Below are 27,720 nucleotides of genomic sequence, written 5' to 3'. Positions count from 1 at the left end.
ATAAATAGATATGGGCTGGGCTTGTGGCTAGTGGTACAGCGCTTGCCTAGCATGTAGGAGGCACTGGATTCAAATCTCAGCACCACATATAAATAAATGAATAAAATAAAGATCCATCAACATCTAAAAACAAAGATACAAAATTGCTTTTTAATTGTAAACTAACTAAATAGATTAGGAAGCACGTGTATAAATAGTAATAGAATTCAGAGTACAAACTGTATTATTTCACCTATATGTTCAACGTCTCCTATTAGGACACCAATATTTTAATATCTGGTTCTGTATAGGTGGCAACTCCAAAAACACAGACAGAAAAAAAAAAAAGAAGAGGAGAGAGTGGTGGGGGTTGCAGGGGGAGGCTGGGAAAGAGAGAGGGAAGAAAATCTGCAGTCCAAGATAAGTCTATGAACCAAAATTCAAAAAACACACAAGGAAAATTCACCAAGAATTTTATAAAATCAATAATAAGGAGATAAATTAATTTGATTTAAATAAACATGATAGATCTGAAAATGACTTTAATTAGTTAAGGCTCTGGAAATAGATACAGGATAAAATAACATCTATTTTTACAAAAGGTATTATAAAAATACAAACAGGACTGGGGATATGACTCAGTGGCAGAGAACTTGCCTGGCATGTGTGAGGTCCTGGGTTGGATCCCCAGGAAAATACACACACACACACACACACACACACACACACACACACACACAGAGAGAGAGAGAAACAAGACCAGGTGGACATGGCAAAGCATCAGTGAATGCATCTCCCCCAGGAATGGGTGACCCTTCCCGTATCCGCTATATTTCCCAACTGACTCCAATTGTGTTGTCCATGCACAGCCCTCTGCTAACACCCCTTTGCAGTGCTCCAATCTGGAACTGGGAGGGGAGATGGAGCAGTTTCAGCCCCTCTCCACCTATAGCCTTCTGCCACACACCCAAAGCCCCACCATGCCAACTCCTCCATTTGTGTTTTCCTTTGAGTTGGCAGCAGCGAGGCAGGGCAGGTCTGTAAGTCTGCTGCCCAGCAGCTGTGCAGGGCACTAGTCCCCTCTTGCTTCAGGCTGTTCAGTCTTCACTAGGGAGTCTCTTGGCGCCCCTTCTCTCTGGGGTCTGGAAGAGGATATAAGCACCCACAGGTCTCCTTCCTCAACACTGCATTCCCTCATAGGCAGACATTCCTCCCACTGCCCTGGCCTTTCTTTCCACTCATTAGTGGTGATGGAATGTCTATGGGGAGGGGACTGGAATGAGGACTAGTCAGGGGATACTGGAGTGGAGGTAAGGACTGGTAGAACAATGGGTCTTGTAATGCTCTGTTAGGAAGGTAGCGGTTCTAGGCTTTGGCAGCTCTTTAGATGTAGAATGGAGGCTCCTTATGGACTTCTGTTTTCTGGTTTAGCCTCAGCAGCAGTTCCAGGACAACAGGAAAACTCCTCCCAATGACCAGTTACACAAGCATATATGTCCATTTCATCTTCCTCTTACAGTTTAACAAATGTTGACAAACTAGTTTCTTTATCTTGTTTTATTCACTTAAAGAATTTTTTTGAAATCGCTCTGTATCAGAACATATGCATGGGCCTCATTCTTTTTAAAGGCTGCATAGTATATCATAATATGGATTTATATAATTTATGTTAACAGGTGTCTAGTAATAGATACTTTATTTGACTCTAGTTTTTTGCTATTACAAACAGCTGCTATGAATATTGTGTGTATACATCTCTTTACATAGAAGCAGCCTTTAAAAATGTTAACTGGAAATGCTGACAGACTTTTGTCCCAATGGCAATCCTTCTTAATTATGCTGCAATTGGTCACACACAGTATTTCCTAATTTTGAAAATTCTGGGGCTTATTATAAGAATTGACTTTTCCTACCTTCTGTAACTGCATTGCTTAGCATATGACAAGCACTCTGCATTTACAACTTTTCTATTTGAAACTGTATCTAAGTGATGTCTTAAGCAACCATTCGGGATCTACATTTAAGCTAGCTATAGTGCTGCAAGTTCAGTTAAGGGAGGAAGTACGGAGTAGCACTTAGAAATGGTAGCTTTTGAGACATATGTGGTCCAGCATTCCAAATTTTACCTATATGACTTTAGACCTGTATGACACTCAATTTTTTAATGCAAAAAAAGATGGGAATACAGTATTGACTTAAGGGAGGATGTTGTGGCGATTAAATAAGAGAACAGGATGTTTGGATAGCTCCTAGCACATAATAATTGTTCAATAAACATTAGATACACAAAGTTATCAATTCAAGTGACAATTGGATATACAGAATCTTTATAGGCAGGCTTAACTTCATACCTGGGCAAGTAAAGGCAAATGGCTTACAGATTTCTCCTTTATTTAGCACAAGAAAGTTCTTTCCTGGGGATGGGGTTGTAGTGATGGAGCGCTTGTGTGAGGCACTGGGTTCAGTTCTCAGCACCACATATAAATAAATAAATAAATAAAAGTATTCACTGACAACTAAAATATATATTTTTAAAAAAGTTCTTTCCTTCCTTTCTTCTTCCCACCGGAAGATATTAGATTATCAACTTACATTAGATCATCATATAATAATCATTCCTATTTGAATTACTATGTCAGGCATTTTGCATATAAACTCATTTAATTTTCATGAGGACCCATGTGCCTTAGCTATAGCTACTGTATTGCAGAAGAGAGTGAGGATCTGAGAAATCAATTGATATGTGCAATGGCATTAGTAGATTGCAGAAGAGGGATTTGTACCTAGGTCTTTCTGAAAAAAATGAAATTTGTAAACTGCCATACATTTATTTTTTCCCGGAATGAAATATCGCTACCTCACGGCAGAACCAGTTTGGGAAAGATCTTAAATGTCATGAGTGAGCTTGAACTTCATTTAGAGGAGACATCCATTATGTTCTCTAGATTTTATAAGTCAGCAACAACACATGTTGTTGAATACATTAGAAAAACAGGTTTATGAAGCATACATCATGTTTTGAAGACAGACACTAAGAGATTCTTGGAAACTGGCAAACCATTGCCACGTGGTGGTTCCTTTCTGTCTATAAACTTTTGTTTGTGCAAGACACAATATGTAGAAGGGCCCACAAAACTTTTAGGGGTGCACAATGCTTTAGGGTCTTTTAAAATTTGGAGAAAAAAATGAACTTTTAAAAAGTCTTGCTATATATTATTAATATATTTATCTTTATTCCAATGCAGTTGTAAAATAGAAATTAAATGCAAATATAAAAATAAATAAACCCATATCCACAAGTCACAAGGTGAAAATACCCAGAGCCCAAGAAAGTAAAAACATGGTTTGCATCAATTCGTGTTAACTTTCTGGGGCGGTGATAATGAAGGTTGAGTTGGAAGATGGGAGTGGAAAATGTCACAATTTCCCTCTTCTCATCAAGGCACCTTCAAAGCAAGATTAAAAGAGAGGAGAGAGACACGCCAGAAAGGGATACTTTCTAGCTGTATAATCTTAGACATATGGGTTGATCAATGTGAGCTTCAGTTTCGCCACCGATAAAATGGGGAGATGTCTCTGGGATTGTTGGTCAGGGACTAGTCTGCCTTGTTCACAGCTGTATACAAAACAATCAGTACATACATGTTAAAAGAATGCAATAAATGCATTCTTAGGACAGTGGCCAGTACACAGCAAGGGTCCAGATAAGTGGTGGCTACCGGCGTTCAAAATTGTGGAAAAGTCTTCTCGCGCAACAGCCGTAGGGATCTGAGACGCAGACGCACCCCAGCTGATTCCACGCAAACCTGCGCAGTAAGTTCCCAGAGAGGCGAAGACACGCGACTGCGCTTGCGCATCAGCGTTTTCCCCCGCCCCTTCAGTCGCAAGGCTAGTGGGGCGGGCCTCGGCGGCAGCGCGACTAGTAAAAAGGGGAGGACCGAGGAAGGGGCGTGGCCAGCGGCCCGACCTCCACCACCCTCTTCCGGGCTCCGCCGGCTGCGCGCGCATCCTCCCCCCTTCTTTTGTGGTCCGGCCCATTGCGAGGGTGACAGGAAACCCTGTGCAGGGAGCGCCGCCATCTTGGACCAGCCCGAGGTAGATCCTGAGGGAGCCGCAAGAGCAGTCGCCGCCGTCATCGCTGCTGCCGCCGGCGCGTCTGCACCTCTTGGCCCGCCAGCCTACCTGCCGGGGCCTCGGCCGACCGCCCCCACCCCCTCTCCCGCCGCTGCCGCCCTCCTCTTCCTCGTCCTGACGCCCCCCTCCCGCCCGGAAAGCTGCCCAGCCACCAGCAACCCCCCAGGTAACCCAGGCCTTCCGCAGTGTCCGTCCGGTCCGGGCCTCCTCGTCTGGTCCTTGCAAGGGGCGGCGGCGGCGAGCCGGCGGCGGCGGGCGGCGCCCGGGCCCGGCCCCGCAGGCCGCGGCGAGCCCGGGTCGGCGGAGGGCGCCGCGACGCCGGCCTGACAGGACGCGTGCGGGGGCGCAGGTGTCCCTCGCGCCGCCCGGACCCCCTCGTGCTGCCCGCCGGCGCAGGGCTCCGGGCGTGCGGGGAAGGGTGTGTTCCGCCTGGTCTTCCCCGCCTCCCGGGTAGACCCGCGGCTCCCGCAGGCCCCTCTCCCGCCGCCTGTCCCCGCGGCTGCAGGCCTCCCCCGCAGTGTTTACCCACGCGAGCCGCGCCGCCGGCACCCACGAGCCCCAGACGTGGCATCCACACCCCAGAGGCCGCATCTGGCCCCGAGTACAAAAGGCAGCAGCAGCCCGCAGTCTCGCCGGTGTCTTGGACTAGCTCCCGCGTCCTTGTCGATGTGGGCAGCCGGTCTAGACCCGGCTGGGGACGCGGTTGTGGGTCCGTGCTTGCCGGATTCTGGATTTGGTGAGCCCCTGTGAGGCTCAGAACCGACATAGCATCTGGAAATGTCGAAGAAAAAAAGTTTTGGCTAGAATTTTAAAAAAGAAGATGGAACAAGAACGCTTTGAGGATTTGCACTCTCCTGTGTGCCGGCACAGAGAGGGATCTTCAGATGTGTCTATCTGGCCTCTTGTAGTCCTTGGAGATAGGTTGCATCGTCCCCATTTTTCAGGTGTGGAAACTGAGGCCTGAAGTTGTGAGGTAGCTGGTTAACGGTGGTACGAACAGACGGTTTCTCCCCACACGGTGGCTGGTGCTCTCTGTATTACACCCCAGGTTAGACCAGAGACCCTGCCTGGTCATGTCTGACGACTGAATTTCTTTTTTCCTGTGTTTGCTCCAGATGATAACTGATTACCCTTTTATGACTAAAGTCTATCAGGTTAGCTGGTACACGGCCAAATAAATCCTCATTCTCACAGACCTTGGAGGAGATATGCAGGTTTCCATTTTGTTTGAAGAAGCACTTTTCCAGAAGGCAGGTGTTTTCCTGGTGGTCCCACAGCAAGTGTCAAGAGCTCAGATTTGAACGGAAAAGTTTTACTATTCATTTCATTACTGACCCAACTACCTTTTTTTATTCGGGTGAGGTTATTGAGGACAAACTTGACCTTGCAATAATCCAAGTTCTACCTCTCCCTCAAGCCTTTCCAAATTTTTCTTCAGAGTTCTGCTTTGGTGATTTTACTTAGCCTTGAAGGATGTACTAACTAAGGTTTTGGAGTCGACTTGCCTAGGGTTCCCACTTGAGTGTTGTCCCTATCTGTAAAAGGAATAATTGTACTTACATTTTAGAGTTGTTTCAAGATTAAGTGGGATTTAAGGAAAGCCCTTAGCACATTGCTTGTCATAGTGTCCCAGTGCCAGCAACTTTGCCATGCCTGTAGTGGGTGTGTAATATCTGTTGAATGAATGAGAAGAGCAAGGCTTTAGAGAGCCAAATAGTTCCACTTCTAAAGAGTGGGCTTAAATCCTGGCTTTGCATCCAGTAGTATATAAACATGAGTATATCATTTCTCTGACATAGTTTCCTTATTTATAAAGTGATTTTTTTAAGATTAGAGATTGTTTATAAAGTAGTTGGGATATAATAAGTACTGGGTAAATGGTACTAATTATAAAGATATAAAGCTTAGATTCTGATATATTAAAAATTCCTTGGTTATGTGCATACATGAATATGGTATAATGAATTCCACTATTATGTATACTTATAATGCACTAGTAAAAAATTCCTTGGAATGAAAACCATGTTTTCACTTTATATTTCATATTAAATTTTAATATTAATAATATTACTAATTATTGGGGCTGGGGATGTGGCTCAAGCGGTAGCGCGCTCGCCTGGCATGCGTGCGGCCTGGGTTCGATCCTCAGCACCACATACCAACAAAGATGTTGTGTCCGCCGAGAACTAAAAAATAAATATAAAATAATAATAATAATAATATTACTAATTATTAAAATTAATAAATTGTAATAACTTCAAATATGCAACAGAGTTGAATCTTCTTACAAGTAAGTCTGTAAGTATCAAATATTTTTGCATAATCTTAGTAAGATATGTAAGATATAATGCTAAAACTAATACTATAGGGAGACAGTTTAAAAAAAAAAAAAGCTTGAAACATTTTTATGTGGTTTAAAGTGTTAGTGGCATCTGCCCTAAGTCCAGTGACTTGGGAGGCTAAGACTGGAGAATCATAAGTTCGAGGCCAGCTTCAGCAATTTAGCAAGACCCTTTCTCAAAAAATTGAAAAAGATTGGGGATGTAGCTCAATGGTAAAGCAGTCCCGGGTTTAATCTCCAATACAAAAACAAAACAAATGTCAGCCATGGTAGGAAAAAGCAGTTTACAAACAGATTAGAGATAGTTATATTTTACTTTTTAAGACCTTTTTTAGACAATTTTAAAGTATACAAAGTAGAATAATATATCATCAGTAAACATTTCACTGTTACTAATCCTTTTAAGCTCTAGTAGCAAGTACAGAATTTTGTCTCTTGGTTGTTAAGTTTTTCTATGAATAAAGGTACTACTTTACTTCCTATTCAGCAGTATACCATAATTAGCTGAAAAAGTTTGCCTTTTTCTTGACACTTTAAGTGATCCAGTTATTGTAATCCTTCACATTTAACTATTTTGTGAAAAGTGAGATTTTTTGATTTTTTTGTTTTTAAAGTGGGCTTCTAAGGATTATTTCAGAAGTTGTAATACTGTAGCAGAAAGGAAATGGACTACTTATTTTAATTAGATTGTTATTAACTGCGGAAGTTTTGTGCCCACCTGACTTACAGTCAAGTAAGCATTCCACTTGAGTGGGCCTATAAGTAAATCAGAATACTCTGTTCTTGAATTCCATGAAGGCAGAGGCAGTGTTGTCATTTTTGATCATTACTATATTGTCAAATCCTAGCACAATGTTTTATGTTCAGTAGATAATATTTTCATAATGAGATCACAAAAGCAGTCCATCTTGGTGCCTCTTTATAGCAAAATTCTTACTTATTGGAATAAACAAACAAATAAAAAATCCTGAGCAATGAGGGTATGAAAGACTTCAGATCACCAGGAATATATAGTGGGTTGCTTTTTACCTGCTGTCTTGAATCAGTTATGTAAAAGTTTTACAGTAATATCATATGTTCTAAGAAATATAAAATGGCTATATAATAGTGTGAAAGACAGTGCATAAACACAGTAGGGAGTTAAACTATTTAAAAAAATGAAAAATCCTCTGCTCTTGGTGTTGGTTTTTTATTTGGGGCTGATCATATAATTGGCTTCTTAGGATGCTCCCAGTACTATGAATAAATTCAGAAACAATGTTGGAAATGATACTTATCAATTTTCAGTACTTTGTGTATTTTAGAACATATTACCAAATAAAATAGTATGTTTTTTGTTATGTTATACTGCAGGGATGTTTAAAGTTTATAATTTTCCTCTTTGCCTTTTATTCTCTCAGCCTATATATTCTTCCATTTTCACATTTGATGTTTATTTTCTTGAGTATGTGTGTGTCCGAAAATTAGGTATGCTTAATCTTTACTACTCAAAACTCTGCAGCATTTTTAACAAAATCATCAACATATTTCCAGATGAATGCATGTAAGTCTAACTGGTTTTTAAACTGAATGCATATTATTTTGTAGTACAGGTGTACTCTATTCAGCCATTTTCTTGTTGATGGGAATATTTAAGATTGTTCCCAGTTTTTTTGCTGTAAAAATGGTGCATTAAATGTAATACACTCCTAGCTTTATGAACTGAAGTTTTTGTTTCTATAGGATATTTTCAAGTGGATTTGTGGACCAAAGGATGATTTGGATTATTTTGAAGATATTTAAATATACTGATAACTTTACAAAAGGATGGCATTTCAGAATTCCACAAGCTGTATGAATCTAACTTCACATGTACCTGCACATTGCAAAACTAGTCATTTGTATAATTAGGAAGGTGTCTGATTCAGTTAATGAAGATCATGTATTCTTTTGGCACAACAGTAATTAATGTTAATATGGAAATATGTTCGTGATTTTTGTTAACGTGGAAGAAAAACATGTTGTGTGTTTTATTTCTGACCTTAACAATAGTATGTTTTATATTCAAGATACAAAGCTGAGAAATCCTTTGTTAAAGCTGAATTAAGCATAATGTCTTAAGAGGGTCATTTGACTACATGGAACAACAATTGGGGTTTGTTTTAGTAAACATTTCTCATGACAGCTGTCTACCTGTATATGCTAGGGAAACCATGGCTTTGGAATCGGGCCTGGGTTCAAGTTTTAGTTCTACCTTTGTAACACTGGCTAAATTAGTAGATTATATCCTCAATTTCTTGAAAATTTTCAATGACGATAATGATTCTATTAGAGTTGTGAGAGTTAACCATTTATGTAAGACAGTATAGGGAAAAGTAATGCAAATCATCATGTGGTTTACTCTCACATGCTCTCTTAGGAAACTTTGTAAAATAGGTAAATTATAATGATTGCTAATATTACTGTTCATTTGTACCTACAAATTTTTATCACAATGCATCTTTTGAATGTGATTATTTCGTACATTTTACTCAAAATATTAAATTAGGACCTCGTGAGAAAACTCTGTGTCCTAAAGCAACACCACTGAGTTTCTCATAACTGTGTGGAAGAGGCAGGAATATGTACTGGTTAAAGAGGGATCTCTGCAGTCAAAACAGTGCCAAATTCAGTCTTGTCTTGTCCATTTAAACTGTGGTCTGGACGTGTTACTGACTTACTGCAACTATTTTCTCATCTGTAAAATGAGAGATAATAGTAACTGTCTTGTAAGGCTAGTAGTAAAGATTAAGTGAAATCACATATATTGCTTGGTACATGTTCTATACCCAGTAAATGGTAACTGTAACAATCGTGTTTGTTAGTTTACACATTGTTCATCATGTATTTAATGATGTTTGTTGTCTGAATTGTCATTTTTTTTTTCCTTGTAAATCAAAGGCCACTAGGTGTGGTGGCCCACTCCTTTAATACCAACTACTTGGGAGGCCAAGGCAGAGGATTGTAAGTTTGAGGCCAGTTTTGGCAACTTAGTGAGGCCCTGTCTCAAAAAGGGTTGGGGATGTAGCTCAGTGGTAGAGCACTTGCTCATGGTAAAACCCTGGTTTAAGTCCTCCCTATCAACACACACAAAATCAGAAGCATTAAAGGAGGTCTTATCTGCTTGTCATCTTTATTCAAATGCTAAAAAAGGAAGTGCATTTTAATCACATCAGGAGTTGTATACAAATTATAGAATATTACTGTTTTAAAAAATATTTTTAGTTATAAATGGACACAATACCTTTATTTTATTTATTTATGTGGTGCTGGGATCGAGAACCCAGTGCCTCACCCATGCTAGGCAAGTACTCTATAACTGAGCACAACCCCAGTACCCCAAGTTTTTTTTTTTTTTTAAATTAGTAGAAGTTGTAGTGTTGAGTGGATTTCTTTTTTCAGAGTATTTGAACCAGACCAACATTTCTTGGCCCCCTTTTGGACCTTTAAGTTCTCAAAAGGTAAAGCAAGAGCACTTCTTTTTTTAAAAAAAATATTTTCATAGTTGTAAATGGACAGAATGCCTTTTATCTGTCTCCATCTATCTGTCTATTTATATGTGGTGCTAAGGATCAAACCTAGTGCCTCACACATGCTAGGCCAGCACTCTGCCACTGAGCTCCAGCCCCAGCCCCAGCCCTAGCCCCGCAAAAGCACTTTTAAATAAAGGGCAGATTTTCCCCTTCCAAAGCTAGACAAAAATATAGTTTTCACCAATCAATTCTAAGTTTCATGTTTAAGAAATGAGGCTGAGAAATCCTTTGTTGAAGTAATACTAAGTGTATTTAAAAAGGTCCCTTGAATGTAGTTCTAGTGTAAATACATAGTTGGCTATTGGAATGTATTTAAACTAACCAGTTTTTTTTTTAACCTTAGAGTAAAAAAGGAAGGGCATGTTGTATCAGTAGCTACAGTGTTCTGCCTCCTTTTTTTCTATAGAAATTAGTAAGTTTGAATAGTTTTCCACTAATTCTGCTTTTAGGTTTGCTTGTTTATTTAAAGAAACTTGAGCCCCCAAATTGCCTGGTGAAGTAGAGGCAAAGAAAAGTGCTATATTCAATCTGGAGTAGTGATTATTTTGTTTGGAAATTGTTTATACTATATTGATTTTCTAATTAACATTCTCAATTTATTATCTTTGTAGGTATTTAATTAATGAATATTTAGATATTTAATGTTTTGTTTGATAATTAGCAAGTATACAAATTAGTACAACTAGAATTGGGTTATAATTTAATGATTAGTCTCTAGAGCATTTGAGGTAGAAATTGGGATTGTTAGAGGCATAGGTTTTTTTTTTTTTTTTGTGTGTGTGTGTGTGTGTGTGTCACCCGCACGCTCTGTGCTGGGTATTGAACCCAGGTCCTTATACCTGCTAAATCTGTGCTCTACCACTGAGTTACAGCCCCAACCCCTGTAATTTTAATACAGTAAAATAGATGAAGCAAAGTATATACAGCTGTAACTTTTAGAAGATGTATAGAAAATCAAGGGGAGGAGTACCAGAGAAACAGTAATTCAAAGGTAAATAATTACTTTTACTCAAGTTCAAGTAGGGAAAGAAGAATGTAGGAGTTAAAAATTAATTAGAATAAAAGCATACTCTTTTCATGGAGAAAAGAAGTAATGCAGGTTAGGAAGTTAATAACCTTTAAAAACCATTTTTAATGCAAGAGATTTTTTTTGTGTGTGTGTTTAGTATCTGGTTCAGAGATCTGGTGAATAATCCAGACCAAGTTCAGCCTCAAGACCAAGTTTTTTTTTTTTTTTTTTTTTTTAAAGTATTAAGTCCCTAATGGCTGGAAAAGAGATGGAAAGTCATGATGTTCAGAATCAGAATTAAATCTAACTAGAAAAACTCCCTTTCCTGACTGAACTGGTTAAGGGAGTTTTCTATGATGTAGAAGACTGATTGTAAATGTGTTACAACATGCCAGGCTGTAATGGGGAGCAAGGAATCTGCTTGTGTGAATGTAAATGCATATAGCTAAATGGGAAGGTAACTATACTGTGTGAGTGATTGTTTAATAATTTACTGTAATTAAGAACTTTCTCTTCCTTGATAATTCACTTACTGTAAATATTCTGTCTGCTGGTTAAGATTTGTTATTTATGTAGAAATTTTATTTGAAGCATGATAAAGTGCTGATTTCAATAAAGGAATTTCTCCAATAATATCAGCTATCTTCTTGTATAATTTGATATTGACCAGTACAGTAAAAATCAAATTAAAAAATATATATAAGCCAAAATTTTAAAAATGGGTTCAATTTTGATATTTATATATAATTTTTGTCTTTCCATGAGCTGAAAACTGATGAAAATAAACTTTTATTGGAAGTTATTGCCATTATTAGAACTTATCCCTTGTTTCTCTACCACCAGCACAGTGTCTGACATGTTTGAGGCACATGTGAATTGTTTGGAGAATTTTTGTTGTCATTGTTGAGATGGCATTTCACTATGTTGCCCAGGCTGGTTTTGAATTCCTGAGCTCAAGCAGTCTCCAAACTCAGCCTCTTGAGTAACTGGGACTATTAGGTGGTGCCACCACACCTTGCTGAGAATTTTTTTTTTTTTGTAAGTTGTTAAAATTGGAAACTAATTAGAGTTCTTTAGGTTAAGTCTGTCTGAAGATAATGAATGGGCTGTGACCTTTTGAAATACATATATATGTGTGTGTGTACATATATTTATGTGTGTGTATATATATACATACATACATATATATACACATATAAACTTTGAAATTTTACAAGCATAAGTACAATTTTCTGGTAATATTTTCCAGCATTTATAGTATTATTTCTTCAGGCCCCTACTATATTGTTAATCTGCAATTAACAATATAGTTAATTGCCTGTGGTGAATCATATGAAATTGCCAATGATGATTGTCCTCCTTTTAAAAATAAAATAATACAGGAACCACATTTTCATGGGATTCAATATAATCTGATGTCAATTTGATTTGAAAGTCATGTGATTGCTCTTTGGATGCTCTGCTATTGATTTAGAGTAGAGGATAAAACTTATTTTGTGTTTATAAGTTTGTGTTTATTTTTTTATCATTCTGTTTAGAATCACAATTCCGAATAAGTACACTACCTGTAACTTACTTGATCTATTAACAAGGGAGGGGATGTTAAGGAAAAGGGGACTATTTTTAGAGATTTTTGTTGGAAATTTTGCAGAGTAACATTTCGTTTTTGATATTCCTAAAGTGAAATACTGGAGTTTTTTGGGTGTATTATCATATTTCTGTGAATAATGCATGAGAATGTTAAAGTACTATTCATTGAAGAGAACTTGTATGTATTGATCATTTGTGAAGTGAATTTTTACTGACTTATCGTAACCAATATTTTGTTCAGAGTATATTCAGTATACTTTATTTTATGTATATCTTTACCTATGACTTTTTAAAGGCTTGCAATGATCAGTTTGGATAACATGTATTTTTCCTTCTGCAGTAACACAGTTTTCTTTGTTTTTAGTGCCACCATGGCAACTGCACCATACAACTACTCTTACATCTTTAAATATATTATTATTGGTAAGTTTGCTTAACTTATACTCTTATCTCTAAAGCATTAATATACAAACATTTATATACTAATATGTAACACTCCAGAAGAAATAAGCTCTTTTCTCACTTTGGAACTAAAAGCTTCTTTAATAAAGATAAATGTACCTTTTGCATTGTGGCCTAGATACTTCTGTAGTACAGTGCTGAGTACCTAGTGTAGTGATTTTGGTTGTTCTTGAGGGCTACCTGAAAGATTGTTAATACTAGGAATGAGGAATGAGATTAATTTCCTAGTAGTACTGAAATATTCTAAAGATTACTTGAAAATTCTGATATCCCCCTGGATTCCAAAAATTGATAGAGAACATTGTGGATTCAGAATAATTTCTGTAACACATAAAATATATTGCTGTAGTATAGCCAGGAATGAGATTTATTCTGTTGTGGTTTTTATGTAATATAAATTCTTCTTTTGTCATTCTGTAAGAAATAAAAAAATGTGAGATAAGACACAGGATCTAGTCATTCAAGCTCCAAAATTCAGTTTCTTATTTCTGCTTATTATATGTTTCCTCATTTGTTACTCCTTTGCTTCTGTGTGTTTGTTAAGGGGTTAAAAAAAAAAAAACAACACCCAAACTTTGATATAACTCACAGTAACATTTTCATAATTTTGCTGGTAAAGTTGGTGGCTCACTGTTAACATAATAAATTTATAACCAAATTCTGTCATTGCTAAAGGTTGGAACTAGTCAGTGAAAATATACGTTCACATATTTTTAATCCATTGTAAAGAAGGAAAGCCACATTAAATGTGTCTCAGAAACTTGTGATATGGTAAGGGACATAAGAATCATTGCATATGATGATACTGTAAAACTGAGAAATGTAATTGCCATCTTAAACTTTTTTTTTTTAAACAGGGGACATGGGAGTAGGAAAATCTTGCTTGCTTCATCAGTTTACAGAAAAAAAATGTAAGTTCAATATGTGAAGTAAAACTTTAGTATTTAGTTGTAGATGGACACAATAAATTTATTTTTATGTGGTGCTGAGGATCAAACACACGTGCGAAATGGGCACTCCACCACTGAGCTATAGCCCCAGCCTTTTAGTAGCTTTCTTTATTGTTACATTTCTACATTTTTAAAAACTTGAGTCATTTTCAGTGTACTTTATGAATAAATATAACTTTCCCTATATTCACACTTTTGTCTTTAGGTGCAGTGATTTCTTTTTTTAACTTAGATAAAATGAAATATATTATTACCAGTATGTTTTGAGCATTCGTTTTTGTTTTTCTATGGTTCTGGGAATTGATCCCAGTGCTTTGAGCGTGCTAGGCAGGCACTCTGTACACTGAGTTACACCCCAGCCCAGAGTGTTAATTTTTATATGTGTTATATTCTGACTCACATTTAGATTTCTTGGTGGCAAAAATGTTATTTTAAAAAAATGCATAGAATAATGTTGGGCTGGGGATGTGGCTCAAGCGGTAGCACACTCGCCTGGCATGCGCAGGTTGCTGGGTTCGATCCTTAGCACCAGTAAAAATAAAATAAAGATGTTGTGTCCACCGAAAACTAAAAAATAAATATTTAAAAAATTCTCTCTCTCTCTTTAAAAAAAAAAAGATGCTAGAATAATGTCAAATTTAAATAATCTTATTCTTTGACTCTGTTGTAGAAATTGATTATCTTATTGTACATTTGCTGCATATATTTCATTTGTTAACTAATTAGTAGATTTGAAATACTTAAAATGGAGTTTTCTATATTCATGACCAGTTGATAAGATTCAGAGTACAACTCTCATTTTAAGTGATAGGAGAAGGGGCCAATTTGTTGTGATTGATATGCTAAACATAAGTGAAATTGTTTGTGTATGTTGAAGTCATTTCTATAGCATTTTTGTGCTACTAACCACAGAGATTTGATGTAACATTTTATGAAGTGTCCATTCAATTGTGCAATTGTACCAGAATAGTGAGTTTAGGTTTTAAGCGGCCAAATAATAAGGGAAAGGACTTGTACTATTGGCTTAGATATATGTAACTTGTTAGTGTATAATTATAAGTATGTATTAAATGTGATGATTTTGTTTGAGACACTGATAATATTTTCCAGGGTAAAAATTTGTCTGATTAATAACACCTAGAGTCCTAAAATCTTTGATTTTTTTTTTTTAAACAGAGTAATGATTGTCAGATGGCTAAATAGTATAATTTTGGCATTGTGAAGGGTTTATTAAAAATCTTATTTGTACTTAGCAGATTCTTTTAGTCCAGGGGGTCAGCAAACAGTAGCTAGTGGGCTTAAATCCAATTACTGCCTATTTTTTGAAATAGGATGTTATTGGAACACAACCCTGTCTATTTTACATATTGTCTGACTGCTTTTTTTTCTTCAGAGGCAGATTTGGGTAGTTGTGACAGAGACCTTTTGGCCTACAAAACTTAAAAAAATCGATTGTTTGGTTCTTTCCACAAGTTTGCTGACCCTTATATTAGTTCATTCACATTTGACTTCTAGTTTTTTGCTTTCCCCGCCCTACCCCCCAACCCTCCAATGGTAGAATTAGTTTAGAGCCTATATTATAAGTCTTTTGATTATTCAGTGGATTTTCCCCAGTAGTCTAAATTTGAAGTTTTCTGAAAGTTGGGATATTATATTTTTTTCCCCCTCCCTAACAGTTATGGCTGATTGTCCTCACACAATTGGTGTTGAATTTGGTACAAGAATAATTGAAGTTAGTGGCCAAAAAATCAAACTGCAGATTTGGGATACAGCAGGACAGGAGCGGTTTAGAGCTGTTACACGAAGCTACTACAGAGGAGCTGCGGGTGCACTTATGGTGTATGATATCACTAGGTAAGAGGTGAATAACTTTTCAACCTTCATACTTGGGAATAGAAATTTGCTTTGGGAAATGTGGTTTCTTTGTTACTGATTTAGGCATTCTTTAGTTTGTAGTTGGATGACTAAATGGTTTACAACTTAAGTTGCTGTCTACAACTTGATATAACTTTTTTTTTTTTTTTCTGGAAGTTGGTACAATTGAAGAAAACTTTAAGAGATGGTGGGTGGAGCTAATTGAAGAATACAGTTCTGAAAAGCAGCATGAGTTGAATTATTTAAGAAGAAATGATTATATTTGAAGCTTTGTTCTTTCACTTCAGTAGAAAGCAAGCAAGTCTTGAGGAGTTACTTTATTCAGCCTCTGTGTTAAAATTTATGCCTTCTGAAAATAAGGCCAAAGATTTAAATATACAGTTTTGCTAATCCAGCATGATAGATTGCAAGTAGTTCTTATGCTAGCATCTGAAGGGGAAAAGGTGCTATTTTGAAATATATAGCATCATTTTTTTTTTTGACATTTTGGTGGTGATTTATGTATAATACTTCAGTATTTAATTGTTCATTTACTTAAATTCTTTTTTGTCCTAACATGGATTGAAGTGACTTAAATACTACATGCAGCAGGATTAAATTTATATCAACATGGCTATTTCTGGAAACTCAAGGCACTTGATATAAAGTAACAAAACTGGACTGTAAGGTTTACTTTGGAGAACATGGAAAACTATGCTGTTTGTCTCCCGTAAGCTAGAAAATGAACTGGATCACCTTTCATGTTGATGCAAAGCACCAATCAAAAGCAGCGTGACTCTCTCTTTTTAGGGGGTAGAGATAGGTGAGTGGGACCAAGTGATAATTACTTTGAAGCATATTTCTGTTTAGGAAATGCTTTATACTATTTCCTCATGTAGAGTTGCAGTGTACATTAGCATATTAAGACCTTGAGAAATTCTTCAGTAAAGAAATTCCTTACTGTTTAACTTTGTTTAATTTGGTGTTTCCTAAGTTTATTTTATTGAGGAACACACACTGTGGGAAATGCTGCCTTAGAATAAAGATGGTGTCTAATTATAATTGTAGTACAAAAGTCTCAGTAAATTTCTACAACTGGGTGGTCTCAGGGAAAATCAGTAAAATAAGCCTTACTGCTCTTTCTTTTAGTCAGGTAGTTGATAACATGATCAGTAAATGGTATTGTATAAGACTATTTAAAAACCTGTCTGTGTAGAACTGTCTCATTTTATTAAAAATGCCATGCATTATTAATAAATTTAAATATGGTGATTTATACTTAAAATGTAATTTATATTTAAAATGTTTTTGCTTTTAAACATATTTTAAACATATAAGTAAAATATGTCTATTTAAATTATTGAAAGTAGTTCAGGTAGAAACAACAGAAATGTTCATCAACTGATGAATGGGTAAATATAATATCGCATATCCACACAATAGACTGCTTTTCAGCTATAAAAACAAATGAAGTACTTACACGAGCTACCTGAGGATCAACCTTGAAAAACATTATGCTAAGTGAAAGTAACTAGACAAGAAGGCCACATATTAGGTGGTACCATTTATGAAATACCCAGAATAGGCGGATCCACAGACATGGAAGATTGCCAGGGCCTAGGGAGTTGCTGGGGGTGGTGGTGGTAGGGTTCTCTTTGGGATCATGTAAATCTTCTAGAATTAGATAATAGTAATCAGTGCCCAATTTTGAATATATGAAAAATATACTTTAAAAGGGTAAGCTTTATGGTGATTGTTTTTCAATATTAACTGTTACAGATAACAGATACTTCAGGCTTTACATAATGCTTTCTTGACTGACACTTTATAGTGACATTGATGTTGGAGTCATGATACCAGTTTACCTCCCAGTTTTTCGATTATTAATACTTTATATTTTGTAAACTTTAAAGGCCGTCCTTTACTGAGACTTAATTCTTGGCATTAACTGTAATTGTTACAGGATACCTTTCTAAATTGAGAGCAGAGCTTATCATGACAGTTGTTTTGCCAAATCAGTTTTGATATATATATATCTAATGTCCACCTTAAAGCTAGGAATATTTTAGCACTTCTTTTTAGTGTTAGTATCACCAGTTAATGGATATTTGATGATTCTTTATTCATAGATATAAAATTATAGTGAATTTTAAATTAATAACCCAACAGTTATCTGAATCATTGGCAGGAGTGAAGGTGCACATAAATAATATGATTTACATGATCTTGATGCTACATATCTTAATGCTTTATTTTAGTCAGGTAGTTGGTAACATGATCAGTAAATGGTATTGTATAAGACTATTTAAAAATCTGTCTGTATAGAACTGTAGGGTTTTCTTTTTACCAGAGTGGTGGCAGTTTATAACAATTCACTCTTCCTGTCAGCTTTGAAATTTTTAAAATTCATCAAAATCAGAATAAGTATGTTTGGACTTATTTATCATTTGTGTAAGAAGTAAAACATCCCTGTTGTGTGAAGTCATGATATGCTGCAAATATTGAGTAAGGCTTGTACTTTTTGAAAGTGATATTTGACCATTGTTTACTTACAACAATTTAAACCATTAAGAAAAAGGTGCTGTCTTGATATATGACATCATTTTTTGACATTTAGGTGGTGATTTATGTATAATTTGAGATAGTACAAGAAAAGAAAAATACCTGAGTAAGGAATTTTTTTTTACTTCCCATTGGGGAAAGAGTAAATATTTGAAATAATGAATATTTCTGAGCACTGACAGCTAGAGATCATGGAATATATTCGCAAGGCAAACCTCAGAAACACTTTAAGGACACATGGTATGTGTGAAAGGGTTGTAGATCTTGATCTGAATCCTTATGGCCTTCTCTTTCCTTACATGTCAGATGGGTGAGATGGAATTAATGTTCTGAGTCTAGAAATCAGAAACATTTTTAACTTCATAAAGGTTATCTTCTTTAGTAAGTTTTACTCTGTATAATATTGTACATTACAAATTTTCTTTAGCACTGGGGTTACATTTTGATACTTCCTTATATGTTGAAAATATCAGTCAAAAATGCATGTAATATTCTGGTAAACCTTTAGTAAAATCAAGTTGAAGCATCATAAGTTAGAGACCATCTGTATTTGGATTTGCTTGCTATTGTGGGGCCAACTTAGCTAGAGCAAAGTAGCCTATGAATTTTTAAACTTTTGCTTGGAGAAAGAGAAATAGGACAGTTTGAATCTGGAAATGCTGCCAGGTTAAAAAAAAAATGCAAAGTTAGGTTAAACTTCCTTTCTGATATCTGGGAACTTAAATTTCTAGTCAAGTGTACTAAATGCCCTTTTAAAGCCAGTTTTTATGCTTTATAATTAGCTTACTCTTTGAATTATTACTAAGATAAATTATATACCATCTTACACTGTGATTTCCTGGTTTCTAATTGAACATTAAAAAGCAGAAATGTTTTTCTATTGAATGTGTCACTGTCTAGGCATTTTGGTATTACATTGTGTCCATTTTGTGATTGCAAATCTGGATAATTTCAAAATAATTTTAGTTTTGACTTCAGATTGTTCCATGCTTGCTTATTGGTTTGTTTATGGATGTACTTTTAAGTATAAATAATTTGATTCTGACATGTCATTAACATAGTTGTCGGATGTTATTTATTTAAAAATAATGAGTTTAGCTAGATTTTTAAAAAATCATATGGTTGTATTTCATAACCATTCTTCATAGTAACTACCTAGTCAAAATAAAAATATTGACTAAAGCATATACTTTAAATATTTGCCAAATTTTCTTTTTTTTTTTTCTGTTTAAATGGTAGTTGTATGTGGAAGTCAACAAATTTAAACTTTAATTTTTGCAGAAGAAGTACATATAACCACTTAAGCAGCTGGTTGACAGATGCAAGGAATCTCACCAATCCAAATACTGTAAGTTAAATGACATCTTACTATAAAGAAAAGTTAAGATCTAAGCTAATCCAAACAGGAAAGCCTTTTACTGGTGAGATTTTTGTATTTGGGTATTAGGAATGAGATTTTTTGTTGTTGTGGTGCTGAGGATCAAATCCAGAGCCTCATGCATGCTAGGCAAGTGTGCTACCAATGAGCTATACCCCCAGCCCCAAGAATCTTTAGATTAACTGAAAACTTAATATTTTTTCCAGTTCTAATTGCTCCAGGTTTTCCATTTTATTATAATTGGTTTTTGTTCATGTTTGTGGTTTAGAAAAATGAAAGTTATGAATGGGGTGGTGATTTCATGTCAGTTGGAGACTATGAAATCTTCAATTTTAAAAGGGATGTCTGCATTTGTTTTGTACAATGTTGCCATTGGAGAAAACTGGGCACAATATATAAGAGATCTGTGTTATTTAACTGGATGTGAATCTACAGTTATTTGAATATTCAGCATGCTTTAAAAAACTAGTTTCTTAACCAGACTCAGAAGATATTTATTGAGATTTTTAAAGCCAGCCACCATTTAGATTCTAGTATACAAGGATAAACAAACATATTCTTAACAAAGGAGGTTATAGTCTAACAGGCAAGCAACAGGTATATAGATAACTATATTGAAAAGCAGACTGAAAAATGAAATAGAAAATAGGGTGGCATAGTGTTGGGGAGTCTAGGATGAACAGTGCCTTTTGGAGAAACCAGCTTTGCAGAGGTATGGTGTGTGAGCAGGGCCTTGAGTAAGTTTCACTAATTTCTGTGGAAGGTTTTCCAGGAACAATGAGGAGAAGGACACCGAGCTGTGACTGAACTTCTCAAGAACAAGGCCTATGTCTCACTTAACTTTGTATGTCCACCATCTAGCAGAGGCCTGGTTCCATAAATATGTAATCAGTAGTGAGATTAGCTTTTATGAGGGAACAGGAGTTTAACCATAATTGAGAATCAGTTAACATTGTATGCCTATTATGCTAGAGACTGTACCTGGAACTTTTATTTTCATTATTATGTTGGTATATATACAATCTGTAGATGAATGTTCGTAGGAGCTTTATTTACAATAGCCCAAAACTGGAAGCAATCTAGCTAATGTGCTCAGGATGGAACCCAGTACCTCACATGTGCTAGGCAACCGGTCTACCACTGAGCCACAACCTCATTGATACAGGCAACAGCTTGGATGGCTGTCAAGCATAGTATGCAGAGTAAAAGACAATTTCAAAAGGTTACATATTATATCATTCCATTTGTAACATTATCAAAATGATGAAATTGTAGAGATGGAAAAACAGATGAGTGGTTGCCAGTGTTAGGGATGAGGTGTGAGAGTAGTTCTTTCAGTGATGGAACGGTTCTATATCCTGATTGTTGTGACAAATCTATACCTGTGATAAAATACATAGAATCACACACATATGCACAGCCATACATGAGAGCATTTAAAAATTGACATTTAAGAGCTATAGATTGTACCATGTCACTTTGCTGATTTTAAGAGTATGCTGTAGTTACATAAGTTGCTACCATCGGGGAAGCTTGGTGAAGGATACATAGGACCTCTCTTTTTGCTGTGACTTTACAGTTATTTCAAATAAAATGTTAAAGATACTCATTGTAGAAGGTCCATGGAGGCATGTAGTAAACAAATTAGCCATGTCTTTCTTGTCTCCTTTATACCCACAGTTTAACCAGATCTTCAAAAGAAAAAAAAAAATCTCTATTTCTTGAGGTCTAGCTCATAAATTCCATTTTCTATAAAGTTGCCTTTGGATTTTATGTAAAAGTTCTATATATATTTTCTCATTTTGTTGCCAGTATGTTCTATACCTCTGTTATTAGCATTCCATGTGTGTCCCCTCTCAGTAAGGTGGGAAGCCTGCTTTTGAAATTCTTAAGTAATTGGGAAGGAGGTGGTATTCCTCCCTCCTCACCTCCCATGAAGCCAGGGTGTTTTCCTTGTTTGTTTTTTTTCATACTTTTTAATTGCTGATGGGCCTTTATTTATTTATATGTGGTGCTGAGAATTGAATCCAGTGCCTCACACGTTAGGCAATGCTTTACCACTGAGCCACAACCCCAGCCCAGTTTTCCTTGTTTTGAGTACCTATTTTATGCCCCTGTACTAGGCAGTTTTGACTTTTAACAGACTTGTTTTTTTAAAAAAGGTTGAATTTTTTTAAGTGCCATTATTTTATTCTTTAAAAGACTAGTGGACTGTAAGGATTTTTTTTCCTTCTGAGTGGGCATTTGTTTATTGAATGAAGAATGTTTACTTTTGTTGTACTGCTTGACTAATGTCCTTGCAGAAGATTTACATTCATGTCAAAGTGATTATTTATTGGGCACAAATTTTTGAAAGTGTATAAGAGCCAGGTACTGTAATTTCACATGAAAAATATTTAACTGGTGGAAGCACCTTTTAGTTGAAACCATATCTGGATTACTATACCTGTATGGAAAGGGAAAGGAGGGGGGAGATTTTGATGTCTGAAATAAGCTTTTACACACATACAGTTGATCCATAAATCTTCCCTTCTCTGCCCCATGGAAAGGCCCAAAACGTTTACTGTTTCCAAGACTACACACTTTTTTCTTAAAGCTTTGCAGAGCTTTCTTTAACTTTGGCATAACTTTACTTTGTATAGATGGTTCCAAATGGAAGATTATAGGTGTGTGATATTTTGCCCTGGACTTGAACCCATAGCATTAGAACCCTGATTCTCATTCTCAGCTGTCCCCATGGCAACACACAGACATTTGTGTTTACCTGCTATGAACTTAGTCCTACCTAGAGATAGTGTAGGTAGGACAGTCTTTGTCTATAGGTCACAATGAGAGTTTCCTACTTGGTTCTAACATCCTACTACCATTGACTTAGTAGCTTTTGGCAAGTTCCTTTACCTTTTTTGGGCTCTAATTTCCTTACCTGTCACTTGAAGGAGTTGAACTAGTGGTTTTTAAACTTTCTGAGAGTCCCAAAACCTTCCCTATATATATAAAAATAAATTGTTTGTGTGTGTGTGTGTGGGGGGGGTGTATGTATGGGATTTATTAATCTTACTCAAATAGATGTTGTTCTAGACCAGAAGTGAACAAATTGGCCAACTGGTCACATCCAACCCACAGCCTAGTTTTGAATGGTTTGCAAAGCTAAGGATGCTTTTACATTTTTCAGGGGTTAATAGGAAAAAAAACAGCAAAGAAGAATATGCAGGCCAGGCACGATGGCACATGTCTGTAATCCCAGCAGCTTGGGAGGTTGAGGCAAGAGGATTGAAAGTTCAAAGGCAGCTTCAGCAACTTAGCAAAGTCCTAAGCAACTTAGTGAGACCCTTTCTTAAAAGAAAAAAATAAAATGGGCTGGGGAAATGGCTTAGTGGTTGATTAAGTGCCTCTGGGTTCAATCCTTGGTACAAAAAAAAAAAAAAAAAACCCCAAAAAACGGGTGGAGACCATATGGGGTCTACAAACTTGAAAAATATACTACCTTTTCTTCGCAGAAAGCTTGTCAAGCTTTGGCCTGTGTGACTGCTAAGGTCTTTCTTCTTACTAATGTCTTTATGATACTGTAGACCTGCCTGATGGTATTGCTAGTACTTGGTTGCCTTTTTGGACCCAGTTTTTTCTGTCAAGATTTGGGGGGGTTTCAGAATTTGCATGGTTGGTTTAAATGGTTTCTTTTGTTTTAAGATGTCTTTCTTTTGATTACAAATTAGGTAATAATTCTCATAGGAAATAAAGCAGATTTGGAGGCACAGAGAGATGTTACATACGAAGAAGCCAAACAGTTTGCTGAAGAAAATGGTGGGTTTCTTTTTAACACTTAATGATTACACTTGGGAGAATTTCTGAGAAAAGGTGGGATTTTGATATTGCAGATTATTTGACAAATTTTCAAAAATTCAGACTGCTCAAAAATCTCAAGAATGAGGGAATAAAGTGTGTGCAGAAGCTTGTATGAAATTCATTTTAGGAGCAGTTCAATTGATTAGAAATATTAAGATAACCCCAATCAAAACTATACATTTTTTTGTACAGTAACTACAGGAGGAATACTGACAGCTGATGGGAAAACTTACTCAGATGTTACTGAAGAGAAACACTCTTGTGAGTTAGTTTGAAATGTCCTAATTATAGTCTCGATTTTATTTTTAGGCTTATTGTTCCTTGAAGCAAGTGCAAAAACGTAAGTATAGTTGAAATGTTGATTATGTTTCAGTTATACTGTTTCTCAAAGTAGAATCATGTATACAAAAAGTGTATAATATATACACACATGTACATATACAAATAACATATCCATGTAATGTGTGTACGTGTGTGTTTGTGCGTGTGCTGCTGGGGATTGAACCTAGGGCTTTGTGTGTGCTAGGCAAGCACTCTACCACTAAAGCTACATCACCAGTTCCACGTGTAGTTTTTAATGACAGGAAGAACAGTAAGCAAACATACTTCCCATTTCACATTTAAAAATAAGGTGAATTTTTATTACTTAAAAAATTATTTGATTGTTCCCATTGGTAACCCAGTTTAATAAATGAAACTGTTTATATTCCAAAAGTTTTGTTGGACTTTCGCAGTAGGAATTTGGCATATTGGATGCAGTCTTGGCTAATTTGTTCATATAATACTTATGATTATGTTAAAAAGCATGATACTGTGTATGTGGGTTGTACTGAGATTTAACCTGGGGGGCTCTAATACTAGGCTACAGCCCTAGCATCACCACCAGGCTGCCCTGGAACTTGGAATTCTCTTGCCTCAGCCTCCTGAGGCATTGGGATTACGGGCCTGCACCATTGTGCCAGACTGGAAATATTGTCTAAAAATGATCATTTCTAATTGTTCTTCCATGAATCCTTGAACTCCCAATCAGAGTTCTTTATTTATTAAGCCAAAAAGTCTTTCAAGTGATGAGTGGAGAGTAGCTTATTTTTGTTTAGTCTTACATTTGATTCTTTTAGTCTCAAAAGATTAAAAAATGTGAACATGGCTAAGCATGACTGTGTTACTATCATATGATAAAAACAGGACATAGTCCATACTTAACACTTGTTTGATCAGACAGTATAAATCTTGGAATCCCATTCAGCATGTTTGGAGAAATTTCCATTTCTATTTGGAGTACCCTGTCTGTTGTCACAGAAATGGCCTCTCATCCATCATGTTCTATGTTACGTGTACCATTTTAGTAATAATTAGAACATGTGTAATGACCTGATACGGTTTGTAGTAACAGCTTTTAGTATGTTTTTTCACTTTCCACCAGAAATATCTTCCCACATTCTCTTAGTCCAGTCAAGTGATCTCTTATTAAATGACACTGGCTAAGTTGAAGATATCATGGTAGTTGACTGAAGGGTAGCAAAAAAGTCGGTGTATAATGTGTTACCTGTAGAAATCTATGGTTCTTGAATAAAAATTGTTAATTGCCTCTTAGGGGAGAGAATGTAGAAGATGCTTTCCTTGAGGCTGCCAAGAAAATCTATCAGAACATTCAGGATGGAAGCCTGGATCTGAATGCTGCCGAGTCCGGTGTACAACACAAACCGTCAGCCCCGCAGGGAGGCCGGCTAACCAGTGAGCCCCAACCTCAGAGAGAAGGCTGTGGCTGCTAGTGACCTCTTTGCTGTGGCCCCTCATTTGACCTTTCACCTCTGTCTGTTGGAAGCAGTACTTTTTACTGCCACGTTGTCTTCTGTACATCTTACTGGGTTTAATTAAAAAAAAAAAACAAAGAAAAAAAACAACTCTGTTGTAAAAACAGTTTAACACAATACTAAACTGCTAAACAACTAGATGTAATCAGGTTATCAAAGGCAAGTAGAGTAATAAATCTCTCCTGCATGGTAAATCTAGACTTTTTTTTCCCTCCTCGATTGTCTTTGTGATAGATATGTCACCAATATATGATTTAAACTGAGCACTGATGCTGGACTTGATGATTTTTACCTTCCCTCTTTGGCAAGGCATTGTCTCACTGTACGGTTTAATTTGCTGATATCTTCAGCCTTTCTCCCTCACTTTGACTGTTTGTCTGTTGTAACCAGTAAGTTCATTGCTGTGAAATGACTTCTGATGGTAGAGAAGGGGTTCTACAACTGCTTTTGTTTTGTTTTGTTGGATAAATTCCCTGTTGTCAGGTGGCATTTTTCTTGATGAGGTTTGCTTCTGTCTTAGCCTTGCACAGGGAGAAATATCCATTTATCTTTTCTCTCGTGCTTAATAGCTTTATCTCTCTCTCTCTTTTTTTTACACACCATTTATCCTTTTCTCTTTAACAGAAAGTAAATATGTATAAAATTTGAAGGAACCGAACTAACAATACATCCTGTGTATATTATTTTAATGAAGAAAATAAATTGATTACTGGCATTGAAACAGTATAAAATACCAGTTTGTACAGTATGACCTGTATGTGACCATGTTACTCCCTGCCATTTCACACAAGGAAATAGACACAACTGCAGTTCACAAGTAATACTGGCTCCACCCCTTGGTGCTGGCAGTGTTTGGGGACATTATGCTGGAAAGAGCTCCTAGCGTCAGCAGATTAACACTAGCAGATTCTGTTCCATCTTTGCACTGTGGCTTACCTGCTGATTTTCTTAACTGTTCTTGTGCAATCGACAATGTGCTAACCTGCTTTTCTCTTTTTGTAAACATTTTGCATTACGGGCTGCATTCTTGCCTTACTGTATAGAAAAAGAAAAAAGGCTGGGTTTATTATTGCACATTTTAAGCTTTTATATCTTTATCTTCTTGGAATGGTCGAGATTGTGAATCAGATAGCCAGAACCATAGGTCTGCTGTTAAGGGATTTTAAATTGTGCATTTTAAACACCACAGTGAAATGGGATTATCCCTTGTGTTCATAGTGGGAGGGGCTAGTTTATGTCATGTTGGCATAAATCATTTTGTAAAAGGGAAAGTGTTTCTAATGGTGTTTCAATGTTTGTGCTGATACAAAGTAAGTTATTACTTTGCACTAGGTGGTTTGGCCACTGAAAGAATACATATTTTAAGAGAAACAATCTTCCTTCTTTAGAAAACTGTTTTACTAAGTTCTTCACTTCTGTTGATTGCTTTTTAATTGAGTTTATGGTTCAGTGGCTGGGGATTGAGAAGTTACTGGAAGTGTAGGATAGGTAAACCTGAGCATATTATATAAAATGCGCTCAGCTCAACTGCTGTGTTTTAAATACACATTTTAAGTCCCTATTTACAGACACTAACGTAAAGTTACATCTTTCTGGGCTATAAACCTGTCATAGTTCCAGAGTATTGTATAGTCAATGTTAAAATAAAAGCCAAAACTGGAATGTGCAGAAAAATAGGATTTGGTTTATTTGTGGACTCATTTTTATTTTTGTCTCTGATAAACTTTTTTAAGGAGATACCTGGAGTGGATTGGGATATTCTGTTAGGCTTACAGTGGTCCATTTTGCTTACACTGTTGCATCACAAGGGATTTGCCCAGGGACCATGACCTGCTGGTGTGTGTAAATATTTACAAAAACAAAACAAACCACCTATTGGGATATAAGGTAGCAATCACAAACTAAAGACTCCTTGTTTAGGTGCAATACCCTGATTCCCAAAGTTAGTTACAGTGGGTCTTAATTGTTTTTGTGACAGAAGGATTTATTCAGACTGCTGTACTCTTCATTTGATGTAACAAAATGCTATTAATCTAAATATTTGTAAATAAAGTACCTGTATCTAGATTAAATTAAAATTGGTTGCATTATTTTCTGAACTATAATAGGATTTATTTTCTTCAGGTCAGTGGTTTTTTGATGTTTAAGTGTTCAGTTTTTATTGCATAACTGTGCTTATTCATTGTATGAAGAGGTCTACATATAAAACCACATCAATAAGTAATTGAGCTAGTTTTGTCCTAATATTTACAT

The 27,720-nt window shown here is 36.3% G+C and overlaps 1 protein-coding gene across 1 annotated transcript; it reads left to right on the top strand.

The window, feature by feature from the left end:
• Positions 1-4,015: 4,015 nt before the first annotated feature.
• Rab14 (RAB14, member RAS oncogene family) lies at positions 4,016-27,146 on the top strand. Its single transcript, XM_026410353.2, has 8 exons — positions 4,016-4,279; positions 12,969-13,027; positions 13,924-13,977; positions 15,693-15,870; positions 19,714-19,780; positions 23,524-23,611; positions 23,963-23,993; positions 25,248-27,146. Exons 2-8 carry the CDS (start codon positions 12,976-12,978, stop codon positions 25,423-25,425), a joined length of 648 nt encoding a protein of 215 aa, XP_026266138.1. The 5' UTR covers positions 4,016-4,279; positions 12,969-12,975; the 3' UTR covers positions 25,426-27,146.
• Positions 27,147-27,720: the final 574 nt, after the last annotated feature.

The sequence above is a fragment of the Urocitellus parryii genome, chromosome 4 (assembly GCF_045843805.1).
Source record: "Urocitellus parryii isolate mUroPar1 chromosome 4, mUroPar1.hap1, whole genome shotgun sequence".
Taxonomy (NCBI): Eukaryota; Metazoa; Chordata; class Mammalia; order Rodentia; family Sciuridae; genus Urocitellus; species Urocitellus parryii.
This window is presented reverse-complemented; position numbering and strand designations above follow the sequence as displayed.